General features: G+C 32.6%; 1 protein-coding gene across 1 annotated transcript in view; it reads left to right on the forward strand.

The window, feature by feature from the left end:
- The window catches only part of LOC134721966 (ubiquitin carboxyl-terminal hydrolase 10-like), a 38,652-nt gene that overhangs the window by 18,543 nt on the left and 6,054 nt on the right, over positions 1-14,055 (forward strand). The window contains exons 7-11 of the mRNA XM_063585319.1: positions 11,084-11,136; positions 11,648-11,751; positions 12,279-12,378; positions 12,882-12,985; positions 13,230-13,355. Coding sequence (XP_063441389.1) covers positions 11,084-11,136; positions 11,648-11,751; positions 12,279-12,378; positions 12,882-12,985; positions 13,230-13,355 — 487 coding nt within the window. The remainder of the gene's footprint in view (positions 1-11,083; positions 11,137-11,647; positions 11,752-12,278; positions 12,379-12,881; positions 12,986-13,229; positions 13,356-14,055) is intronic.

Below are 14,055 nucleotides of genomic sequence, written 5' to 3' on the forward strand. Positions count from 1 at the left end.
TGTTATGTGTTATAATGATGACCACTTTAGGCTAGAGTTTCAGACAAACAGGTTCACCACTTGTTTGAATGAGGTTTAATACCATTCTGAATAACATATCATAAATTAAGTCACCCTCCCTCAAAGGAGATATGTACATTATTTTGACTCTTGTGACAAACCATCTTATGTGTCACTCCTGCTACCAGGAGTGTGGAGAAGCTTCAGAAAGAAACCAAGTGTAATTCATAAAATTGTATTTTTTGGCGTTGACGACATTGTCTTGAATCACTTTGTTATGTGTTATAATGATGACCACTTTAGGCTAGAGTTTCAGACAAACAGGTTCACCACTTGTTTGAATGAGGTTTAATACCATTCTGAATAACATATCATATATTAGGTAGCACTCCACAGTTAGAAAATAAAGTTAAAAATGAGCCGCAAAATGTTTTATCATCTCCTATTCCTTGATTTCTAATACATTAACCTAACTGTTTGTGTTGTACATGTGCATATGTATGTAATCAGTATCTTCCATAGATTCAATTTTCAAAAGTTAAAAGGATGAAAGTTAATTCCTTTCATGTGTATCCATGGCAACATTCTGCATTTATTTACCATAGAATATTGCAAAAAGGGGGGTGAACATGTCATATATCCCCCCAAAATTTGGATCAAACTAGAATTTCAATGCCTTTGAGTGATACCTTTTTAGAAACTGTTTTCTTAAATCTTCCTTATGATCAAATAAAAATTGGGTGTCTTTCGCCTCATTTTTTCGTAAAATCCATTCACAAAGTTCGTGCGATAAAAAGTTGGAAAAAAACATTGCAATAATTGCCGGACCAATGTATGGTATGGACATGCAAATACGGACTGTCATACAGAAAACAGCCTATATTACATACATAACATAACCTTGATGTTCATATAAACCAGGAACATATATATTAACGGGACTTGACACTACCTAATTATCGCCGATTTCCTTGTCGTGAAGTTAATAATAAATTACACGATACGGAAACGGACATGGTCTAAATTCGTATTCGCAATTATGGTCGATAATTAACGGCTCTACATTTCCTATTCGAAACAGCTCAAAAACTTTTGGTTTGGAAACTTGTTTTTCTTCATTCATTGAAATAGGAATATAATGAATCATTATTATAAATATACAATATAATAAAAAAGAGAAATATTGGATTAAAAACGGCAAATTATTGTTATAATCGTCTTCTCTTTTCAAAATTATAAAAAGTTTTTGAACACGTTTTTTATAAAATAAAAACAAACCTCTTCTAGAAAATCGTTTTATCTTGAGAAAATAGCTTTTTTGTTCTTAAATGATTTATTTTAGTTTCCATATTAAAATAGAAAGCCTTGGATAATTCTTTTAAATAAGGAAGCATAGTGAAATAATTACAAAATTACTTGTTTATACAAGTCCTCATTAAACTTAAGGTTCCAATATGAATAATTGTTTTTATTACATATATATTTATGTATGTGCCTGTCCCAAGTCAGGAGTCTGTAATTCAGTGGTTGTCGTTTGTTTATGTGTTACATATATATTTGTTTTTCGTTCATTTTTTTACATAAATAAGGCCGTTAGTTTTCTCGTTTGAATTGTTTTACATTGTCTTATCGAGGCCTTTTATAGCTGACTATGCGGTATGAGCTTTGCTCATTGTTGAAGGCCGTATGGTGACCTATAGTTGTTAATGTTTGTGTCATTTTGGTCTTTTGTGGATAGTTGTCTCATTGGCAATCAATAATTTAACTGCTATAATTCTTGCAATGATTGATTAACGTTTTCTATTTGTGACGATACCAATTAGACTTTTTATTAATAATGAAATAAATAACAAACAAACTTATATATTGATATGCTCTCTTTAATAGAGAAAGGATCGCATTGGTAGATAATATAATGTTCGATATTTTTATATGTCTCATCTTGCTCAATAAGGAAAGCTGGTGTCTGAACACTGCTTATATCACATAATACTGTCAATTCAGTGATGGCCGAAAAAACTGTATCTGTATGAACTGTATACGTATCTGCAATAAAAATTATAATTTTACTAAATTGATAAAATATAAATTGGGAATGTATCCATAGGGCACAAATTATACCCCTGCTTCAAAGCTTCAAAAAATCAAACGAAACCTAAACTATTATCATGATTATAATATAAAAAATGCAAAATGAAGCCATTTAAGAACCAAGTCACTTTGACATTTGTTTGCATAACAGTTATTTGATACAATGTCAAAGTGGCATCATATAAAAGTTCTAGAAAAAAGAAATACCATTTTATTTTCAAATCAGTCTTTTCTATTTTTAATAAGGAAAAAAATCAATGGGACAAATAAAGGTTGCAATACTAATATATTATAAATAAAAAAATAGTTTTATTGTTGTAAAATAATGAGATTTTTCTGTGTGTGTGTGTTGGGGGGGGGGGGGGGGGGGACATTCATGTACTTTGACAACATCAAAATCACATATGCATTTCAAATTTTATATTTATTTTAGTGTTTATGTGCTTTAAAAGAATTTTATTGTGATGGAGATTCAATCTCCATCATTGAATAAGGTAAACCTTGGAATAGTATAATATATATGTTCCTGGGTACACAGACTGGCCAGATAAGGGCCAAAAATGGCAAAATTGATGACTCGATATTTCTTTTAATATCAATAAAATGTCATTAAAACTAAGTTACACGGGATGCCAGTGTATCACACTTGTAATCTGCAACATTTTTTTTTGTAATAATTGCATTCATTTAATCACAATACGTTGGACAATGCAAGAGGGGGGTAATAAAAATGGCACCAATGGCATTTCGGAAAGAGACCGCGAATGATGACTGATTTCTTTATCAATACCAATAAAATAACATCCAAACTACATGAAACGTGAAGCTAGTGTACTAAACTTGTAAACTGTCGCTTCAAATTTGTCATGATCGCATTTTTCTCATCACAAAACGTTGGGCAATGCCATCGGATATTACATAAAAAATGGCGCCAGTAGCATTTTTCAATGATCGTGAATTTGGCCAACGTAATAAAACACTTTACATAGAATAAATCACTCTCATATTAGTTAATTCATGTGAAAAAATATATCTTCTTTATGCTTCAACTTACCAACTCATTAAAGTTGTTGAACATGTGGAATTATGTGGAGGATTCATTAGCAGTCACGATAGCTTTCAGTCCGACGCTTCCAGTCTCCATTAATCTCGCGAAGTCTCGTGACGTACGGGAGTGAAATAACTTTATACTGAAATGCGTACGAGATTCATTTCCCGTTAGATATACTGTTCCCAGTATAAACCCAATACAAAGGCTATTTTAATACTCAGCTATCCAAAAATGAATTTTATTGCACACTAGCTCTCATATTTGAAAAATCCACAGGGGCCAAAATGCGAAACTACACACCTAACTGTGGAGTGCTACCTTAAGGTGAAATTTTTCCCCTTCTGCATCAACATTTTTTTATATTTTCTGTGTTCTACTAGCTGTTACGATGAAAGTGGTACCTTAGTTTTTAAAATTGGTTCAGTAATAAAGATTTTATGAAGGTAAGCAGTTGATGTTGAAACGCGACAAAAAGTGATTTAAAAATAAATGCTGGATCATAGTGAAAAACCCCAAGTCTGTCTCATTTTTGGGGTAAATTTCTAAAACTTTCCCCTTTTTTTTATTTGAAATTATATAATTACCTTATAAGAGGACAAATTGTACAAATTTTTGGTGTTTGAAAGCACTGATAGGTAATTTTTGCTGTGAATAGCATACCTAACCTTGGTTTAGAAGCTCTCAAGCAGGGTATAAATTTCTAAAAGTACTGGCATCATTAAATTTAATTAATGCCAAATTATAATATAAAATCCTGCTAAAAATGTTTATTTGACTTATTCGCATTCAAAAATATAAAGCGATACATTCTGAGATTATCATATAAAGCGCAATCTTTGGTTACAAGGGCAAAGCTTACGGAGTAAAAATTTAAGACCGCAACATGTCTTAAGTGTCAAAATGTGTATACTTGGTTGCTAAGGACAGTAAACAATAAAATTAACATAAATTGCATTCCTAGCAGTTTTTTTACCTTCAGAACTAAAACAAGAACATAAAAGACTAAAGATTTGTGGTCAATCTTATCTTAAAAAGTGTATTTCTGTGCTTTCTGATGTGCCATAAGGTAGCACTCCACAGTTAGAAAATAAAGTTAAAAATGAGCCGCAAAATGTTTTATCATCTCCTATTCCTTGATTTCTAATACATTAACCTAACTGTTTGTGTTGTACATGTGCATATGTATGTAATCAGTATCTTCCATAGATTCAATTTTCAAAAGTTAAAAGGATGAAAGTTAATTCCTTTCATGTGTATCCATGGCAACATTCTGCATTTATTTACCATAGAATATTGCAAAAAGGGGGGTGAACATGTCATATATCCCCCCAAAATTTGGATCAAACTAGAATTTCAATGCCTTTGAGTGATACCTTTTTAGAAACTGTTTTCTTAAATCTTCCTTATGATCAAATAAAAATTGGGTGTCTTTTGCCTCATTTTTTCGTAAAATCCAATCACAAAGTTCGTGCGATAAAAAGTTGGAAAAAAACATTGCAATAATTGCCGGACCAATGTATGGTATGGACATGCAAATACGGACTGTCATACAGAAAACAGCCTATATTACATACATAACATAACCTTGATGTTCATATAAACCCAATACAAAGGCTATTTTAATACTCAGCTATCCAAAAATGAATTTTATTGCACACTAGCTCTCATATTTGAAAAATCCACAGGGGCCAAAATGCGAAACTACACACCTAACTGTGGAGTGCTACCTTAAGTCACCCTCCCTCAAAGGAGATATGTACATGTTTTTGACTCTTGTGACAAACCATCTTACGTGTCACTCCTGCTACCAGGAGTGTGGAGAAGCTTCAGAAGGAACCAAGTGTAAATCATCAAATTGTATTTTTTGGCGTTGACAACATTGTATTGAATCATTTAGTTATGTGTTATAATGATGACCACTTTAGGCTAGAGTTTCAGACAAACAGGTTCACCACTTGTTTGAATGAGGTTTAATACCATTCTGAATAACATATATTAAATCACCCTCCCTTAAAGGAGATATGTACATTATTTTGACTCCTGTGACAAACCATCTTATGTGTCACTCCTGCTACCAGGAGTGTGGAGAAGCTTCAGAAAGAAACCAAGTGTAAATCATAAAATTGTATTTTTTTGCGTTGACGACATTGTATTGAATCACTTTGTTATGTGTTATAATGATGACCACTTTAGGCTAGAGTTTCAGACAAACAGATTCACCACTTGTTTGAATGAGGTTTAATACCATTCTGAATAACATATATTAAGTCACCCTCCCTCAAAGGAGATATGTACATTATTTTGACTCTTGTAACAAACCATCTTATGTGTCACTCCTGCTACCAGGAGTGTGGAGAAGCTTCAGAAGGAACCAAGTGTAAATCATAAAATTATATTTTTTGGTGTTGACGACATTGTCTTGAATCACTTTGTTATAATGATGACCACTTTAGGCTAGAGTTTCAGACAAACAGGTTCACCACTTGTTTGAATGAGGTTTAATACCATTCTGAATAACATATCATATATTAAGTCACCCTCCCTCAAAGGAGATATGTACATTATTTTGACTCCTGTGACAAACCATCTTATGTGTCAATCCTGCTACCAGGAGTGTGGAGAAGCTTCAGAAGGAACCAAGTGTAAATCATCAAATTGTATTTTTTGGCTTTGACGACATTGTCTTGAATCACTTTGTTATGTGTTATAATGATGACCACTTTAGGCTAGAGTTTCAGACAAACAGGTTCACCACTTGTTTGAATGAGGTTTAATACCATTCTGAATAACATATATTAAGTCACCCTCCCTCAAAGGAGATATGTACATGTTTTTGACTCTTGTGACAAACCATCTTATATGTCACTCCTGCTACCAGCTGCAGGAGTGTGGAGAAGCTTCAGAAGGAACCAAGTGTAAATCATCAAATTGTATTTTTTGGCGTTGACGACATTGTCTTGAATCACTTTGTTATGTGTTATAATGATGACCACTTTAGGCTAGAGTTTCAGACAAACAGGTTCACCACTTGTTTGAATGAGGTTTAATACCATTCTGAATAACATATATTAAGTCACCCTCCCTCAAAGGAGATATGTACATTATTTTGACTCTTGTGACAAACCATCTTATGTGTCACTCCTGCTACCAGGAGTGTGGAGAAGCTTCAGAAGGAACCAAGTGTTAATCATAAAATTGTATTTTTTTGGTGTTGACAACATTGTATTTAATCACTTTGTTATGTGTTATAATGATGACCACTTTAGGCTAGAGTTTCAGACAAACAGGTTCACCACTTGTTTGAATGAGGTTTAATACCATTCTGAATAACATATCATAAATTAAGTCACCCTCCCTCAAAGGAGATATGTACATTATTTTGACTCTTGTGACAAACCATCTTATGTGTCACTCCTGCTACCAGGAGTGTGGAGAAGCTTCAGAAAGAAACCAAGTGTAAATCATAAAATTGTATTTTTTGGCGTTGACGACATTGTCTTGAATCACTTTGTTATGTGTTATAATGATGACCACTTTAGGCTAGAGTTTCAGACAAACAGGTTCACCACTTGTTTGAATGAGGTTTAATACCATTCTGAATAACATATCATATATTAGGTAGCACTCCACAGTTAGAAAATAAAGTTAAAAATGAGCCGCAAAATGTTTTATCATCTCCTATTCCTTGATTTCTAATACATTAACCTAACTGTTTGTGTTGTACATGTGCATATGTATGTAATCAGTATCTTCCATAGATTCAATTTTCAAAAGTTAAAAGGATGAAAGTTAATTCCTTTCATGTGTATCCATGGCAACATTCTGCATTTATTTACCATAGAATATTGCAAAAAGGGGGGTGAACATGTCATATATCCCCCCAAAATTTGGATCAAACTAGAATTTCAATGCCTTTGAGTGATACCTTTTTAGAAACTGTTTTCTTAAATCTTCCTTATGATCAAATAAAAATTGGGTGTCTTTCGCCTCATTTTTTCGTAAAATCCATTCACAAAGTTCGTGCGATAAAAAGTTGGAAAAAAACATTGCAATAATTGCCGGACCAATGTATGGTATGGACATGCAAATACGGACTGTCATACAGAAAACAGCCTATATTACATACATAACATAACCTTGATGTTCATATAAACCCAATACAAAGGCTATTTTAATACTCAGCTATCCAAAAATGAATTTTATTGCACACTAGCTCTCATATTTGAAAAATCCACAGGGGCCAAAATGCGAAACTACACACCTAACTGTGGAGTGCTACCTTAAGGTGAAATTTTTCCCCTTCTGCATCAACATTTTTTATATTTTCTGTGTTCTACTAGCTGTTACGATGAAAGTGGTACCTTAGTTTTTAAAATTGGTTCAGTAATAAAGATTTTATGAAGGTAAGCAGTTGATGTTGAAACGCGACAAAAAGTGATTTAAAAATAAATGCTGGATCATAGTGAAAAACCCCAAGTCTGTCTCATTTTTGGGGTAAATTTCTAAAACTTTCCCCTTTTTTTTATTTGAAATTATATAATTACCTTATAAGAGGACAAATTGTACAAATTTTTGGTGTTTGAAAGCACTGATAGGTAATTTTTGCTGTGAATAGCATACCTAACCTTGGTTTAGAAGCTCTCAAGCAGGGTATAAATTTCTAAAAGTACTGGCATCATTAAATTTAATTAATGCCAAATTATAATATAAAATCCTGCTAAAAATGTTTATTTGACTTATTCGCATTCAAAAATATAAAGCGATACATTCTGAGATTATCATATAAAGCGCAATCTTTGGTTACAAGGGCAAAGCTTACGGAGTAAAAATTTAAGACCGCAACATGTCTTAAGTGTCAAAATGTGTATACTTGGTTGCTAAGGACAGTAAACAATAAAATTAACATAAATTGCATTCCTAGCAGTTTTTTTACCTTCAGAACTAAAACAAGAACATAAAAGACTAAAGATTTGTGGTCAATCTTATCTTAAAAAGTGTATTTCTGTGCTTTCTGATGTGCCATAAGGTAGCACTCCACAGTTAGAAAATAAAGTTAAAAATGAGCCGCAAAATGTTTTATCATCTCCTATTCCTTGATTTCTAATACATTAACCTAACTGTTTGTGTTGTACATGTGCATATGTATGTAATCAGTATCTTCCATAGATTCAATTTTCAAAAGTTAAAAGGATGAAAGTTAATTCCTTTCATGTGTATCCATGGCAACATTCTGCATTTATTTACCATAGAATATTGCAAAAAGGGGGGGTGAACATGTCATATATTCCCCCAAAATTTGGATCAAACTAGAATTTCAATGCCTTTGAGTGATACCTTTTTAGAAACTGTTTTCTTAAATCTTCCTTATGATCAAATAAAAATTGGGTGTCTTTCGCCTCATTTTTTCGTAAAATCCAATCACAAAGTTCGTGCGATAAAAAGTTGGAAAAAAACATTGCAATAATTGCCGGACCAATGTATGGTATGGACATGCAAATACGGACTGTCATACAGAAAACAGCCTATATTACATACATAACATAACCTTGATGTTCATATAAACCCAATACAAAGGCTATTTTAATACTCAGCTATCCAAAAATGAATTTTATTGCACACTAGCTCTCATATTTGAAAAATCCACAGGGGCCAAAATGCGAAACTACACTACTAACTGTGGAGTGCTACCTTAAGTCACCCTCCCTCAAAGGAGATATGTACATGTTTTTGACTCTTGTGACAAACCATCTTACGTGTCACTCCTGCTACCAGGAGTGTGGAGAAGCTTCAGAAGGAACCAAGTGTAAATCATCAAATTGTATTTTTTGGCGTTGACAACATTGTATTGAATCATTTAGTTATGTGTTATAATGATGACCACTTTAGGCTAGAGTTTCAGACAAACAGGTTCACCACTTGTTTGAATGAGGTTTAATACCATTCTGAATAACATATATTAAGTCACCCTCCCTCAAAGGAGATATGTACATTATTTTGACTCTTGTGACAAACCATCTTATGTGTCACTCCTGCTACAAGGAGTGTGGAGAAGCTTCAGAAGGAACCAAGTGTAAATCATAAAATTGTATTTTTTCGCGTTGACGACATAGTCTTGAATCACTTTGTTATGTGTTATAATGATGACCACTTTAGGCTAGAGTTTCAGACAAACAGGTTCACCACTTGTTTGAATGAGGTTTAATACCATTCTGAATAACATATATTAAGTCACCCTCCCTCAAAGGAGATATGTACATTATTTTGACTCTTGTGACAAACCATCTTATGTGTCACTTCTGCTACCAGGAGTGTGGAGAAGCTTCAGAAAGAAACCAAGTGTAAATCATAAAATTGTATTTTTTGGCGTTGACGACATAGTCTTGAATCACTTTGTTATGTGTTATAATGATGACCACTTTAGGCTAGAGTTTCAGACAAACAGGTTCACCACTTGTTTGAATGAGGTTTAATACCATTCTGAATAACATATCATATATTAAGTCACCCTCCCTCAAAGGAGATATGTACATTATTTTGACTCTTGTGACAAACCATCTTATGTGTCACTCCTGCTACCAGGAGTGTGGAGAAGCTTCAGAAAGAAACCAAGTGTAAATCATAAAATTGTATTTTTTCGCGTTGACGACATAGTCTTGAATCACTTTGTTATGTGTTATAATGATGACCACTTTAGGCTAGAGTTTCAGACAAACAGGTTCACCACTTGTTTGAATGAGGTTTAATACCATTCTGAATAACATATATTAAGTCACCCTCCCTCAAAGGAGATATGTACATTATTTTGACTCTTGTGACAAACCATCTTATGTGTCACTCCTGCTACCAGGAGTGTGGAGAAGCTTCAGAAGGAACCAAGCGTAAATCATAAAATTGTATTTTTTTGCGTTGACCACATTGTATTGAATCACTTTGTTATGTGTTATAATGATGACCACTTTAGGCTAGAGTTTCAGACAAACAGGTTCACCACTTGTTTGAATGAGGTTTAATAACATTCTGAATAGCATATCATATATTAAGTCACCCCTCCTCAAAGGAGATATGTACATTATTTTGACTCTTGTGACAAACCATCTAATGTGTCACTCCTGCTACCAGGAGTGTGGAGAAGCTTCAGAAGTAACCAAGTGTAAATCATAAAATTGTATTTTTTTTGCGTTGACCACATTGTATTGAATCACTTTGTTATGTGGTATAATGATGACCACTTGAGGCTAGAGTTTCAGACAAACAGGTTCACCACTTGTTTGAATGAGGTTTAATAACATTCTGAATAACATATCATATATTAAGTCACCCCCCCTCAAAGGAGATATGTACATTATTTTGACTCTTGTGACAAACCATCTAATGTGTCACTCCTGCTACCAGGAGTGTGGAGAAGCTTCAGAAGGAACCAAGTGTAAATCATAAAATTGTATTTTTTTGGCGTTGACGACATTGTATTGAATCACTTTGTTATGTGTTATAATGATGACCACTTTAGGCTAGGCTTGAAGGAACCAAGTGTAAATCATAAATTATTGTTTAAAAACTACAAAAATGATTATTACTAATAATAATTAGAAGTTATTATCCGGAAACAATCTGTCTTCGGAGTTCGGTCGATGTGATATCAATATACAACCTTTTTTTTTTTTTTAAATATGGGTCTTAAAAAAAATTCCAGATTTTCGTATTAATTCTCTAACTTTAGTTTACTTCTTCTAAATATTTTGAAACATATACACAATGCTTATTAACAGAAAACCCAGATCAAGTACGATTTTGGGTAGCGTCATTTTTATTGTTATAAAATTAGGTCCCTTGGTAATGTTACATGCTATTGGGGTATCATCTATATATATACAATGTATATGCAATATTTCAACAACAAAAAATATATACCTTTAAAAACAAGGGATGTTTTGGTTTTTTTAGGATCCAGTTTGTTGGAGAGTTTACACCTTGTGCAAGAGCAACAACAGATAAATGTAAGATTTTTTAGTTGCATGCATGCACTTTATCATTATTTTTCTGCCATTACTGAACATCACAAAGGTAACAGAAAATATCAGATGCCTCAGAGAAAAAGTTATTATACCCCACACAACAAAGTATGTGAGTGTGCTCATAAAGGTTCTTTAACTGATGTATACAAACAGAAGTTCATGTGTCAGATTCTCAGATCAAGTGTTTCAGATTCCCATATAGCAATCTTGGCTAGAAACAAATAAACAAAACATTATAATGCTTTATTGATATACTTATTTTGGTTTGTTGACCCTTATATAACGAATGAACAAATTTTATATTTGAAGAAATCAAACTTACAGGGATCTGAAATATATACAGGTCTTGGATCAAGAAAGTGATCAATTGCATTACATATTACTTTTGAGTTTGAAAGATGAAATTTAAATACAGTTAAACATGTTAAATAGAAAAAAGTTTAACTTGTAATTGTACCAGAACTTTTTTTTATTAATAATTATTTATTTGCAGACAAGGGTAAAAAGCAACCACCAGAACTGCCACCAGGACAAATGTTTGAACCCACTAATGTATACAAGATGCTACAAGTGTTACAAGATACAGCTACATTTAAGGTTCGTCCAATTATAATTCAACATATGATCATGTGACAACAAATACACTCACTGGCACAATTTATTCAAGACATGGCAATAGTATTTTTTCTTGAAACAAATTTTGCTTAAAAAGAATACATGTATAGCAAAACTTCAAATGTACTTTAACTTTTAAAATGAGTTGTTGGTTAGATTAAGCAAAATTTGGATACCCACACCTAAAGGAAAAGGCAGATTTACTCTATCCTTTTGTCTGTTTATCTGTCCGACATAAACACATTTCTGTAGCATTTTCTCAGTAACTACAAATCAGAACTTAATATTACCAGTTTTATATTGATAAGCGGTATCATGTGACACATTATAAGATTACACTTGTTGACTCCCTGATTTCACACACTCGCATGTTCTACAAATTGTTTCTCACACCAACGGGATTTCATACAAAGCTCCGAGAATTTTCTAAAAAATTATCATGATCAGGAAAAAAACACATGATAAATGAGATATTAATTTCTAAAACATCATTTTCCATTTTGTAACAGTTAGGTAGACAAGAAGATGCTGAAGAATTCCTGAGCTGTATACTAGATGGGATGCATGAAGAAATGGTGGCATGTATGAGAGTACACAAAGGGGAAACAGGTAAAGGTTATCTCAAGTCAGTATCTGTGCAAAGACTTTTGTTACCTTAAGATAGACTGGTTTTACTGTTCATCTGTGTAAAAAAACTTAGACCATTATGTAGGCTCTTCGATAAAGCAATGTTTGTTTTGTAATTGTTTGTCTGTTACTTGTTTAAGTCCAATAGCAAAGGTTTCATGCATATTTAGGACTAGTGCAAATTAAAGATAGACACATTAAACAAGTTTTACAATGTTAATATTGAACTGTTATGATGGATAAGAACAGAATTGTGTCTTGCAGCAGGCCACTCTAAAAGAGTTAAAGTTGTTGCAAGGGTTCTCTACCATGTACCTACCCTAAATGAGGTGTTTATTGTTCCTATTTCAACCAGACATACATAAATAAAATTGTATGCATCCTTCGAAGCCAAACAGATAAGGAAATCTAATGGTGACCTTTATTTTAAGGTTATTGTAAATAAATCTGCTTTCATAATAATATCTTTACTTTTACTTTGACAGAGTATGAAGCTAATGGTGTAATAGATAACAGTGGTGATGAAGATGTTGATCCTGATTCATGGGAACAGGTCGGACCTAAAAAGAAAAGTGTACTCACAAGAAAGGTAACATTTAATTGTTTGTTTATACTCCATAGTAAGTGAATCCAGTTGTTTAGTTTGATGTTTTAGTCCCATATCTTTGCAAATTAGGTATATCTTTTAATCTGCATCTCTTGTACTAATGACAGAGTTTCACTGAATTTTTAAGAAAACTTCAATTCACCATGTCATGTGACATTTGTCTAATTGTCAATCATATTACTTCTCTTGATCTTACTAGTTAGTTTTGCCTATTTTTCTGTTACAGAATGATTTTGAAGTGAGTCCTTTAGCAGATATCTTTGTTGGATACATTAGATCAGCAGTATTCAAAACTACATCAAAAGATTCAGCCACTGTAGAACCATTCTTCACACTTAAATTGGACATTCAGGTATGTTGGTCCTCAATACAGCTTATTACTATATATTGGCCATTATTGGACATCCCAGTTATTTAAGATTTTTGACATCACGAGAAAATATCTGCCTCCACAAGGAAATGTCAGCCCAAATGTCACAAATTCTTGAGTATTGTAGATTCTAAGATAGTGACAAAATCTATTGGTTAGGTTTAAGTTATTTTATCTTAGAAAATGAACTAAATTAGTAAAATCCATCAAATATTGAAATAATTTTGACACCAGCCAATTATGGTGCATTTATTACATTTTGTGTTTATTTTGACATGGTCTCATTTGATTAGATTGAAAAATAATAAGGTTCTTCTAAGCAATGACAATATGGTAGTAATATTAGTCTCTCCAGTTTAGTTAAAATCTGCAATTAAACGACTACTCTGAAGTTCTATAAAATTTGGTTCTTTTATGTTGTCAAATGTCAAGTAATTATAAAAAAAAACCTTTACAATAATATCTGTTAAATTCCAGAGGAAACATTTTGTCCATGAGGGATATATAATTGTAATATTTATAAGATGTAGCAAAAATTAACCTTACATTGTGACATTTTTACTTGTGCAACCTGGCTTTAATATTTCAATACATGTGGAGTCTTTTTTATTTTTCTTAAAATTTGTACAACTTTATACCACTTAATGTTTTAAGATTTAAAGTCAATAATCAATTACAAAAT

The sequence above is a fragment of the Mytilus trossulus genome, chromosome 6 (assembly GCF_036588685.1).
Source record: "Mytilus trossulus isolate FHL-02 chromosome 6, PNRI_Mtr1.1.1.hap1, whole genome shotgun sequence".
NCBI lineage: Eukaryota > Metazoa > Mollusca > Bivalvia > Mytilida > Mytilidae > Mytilus > Mytilus trossulus.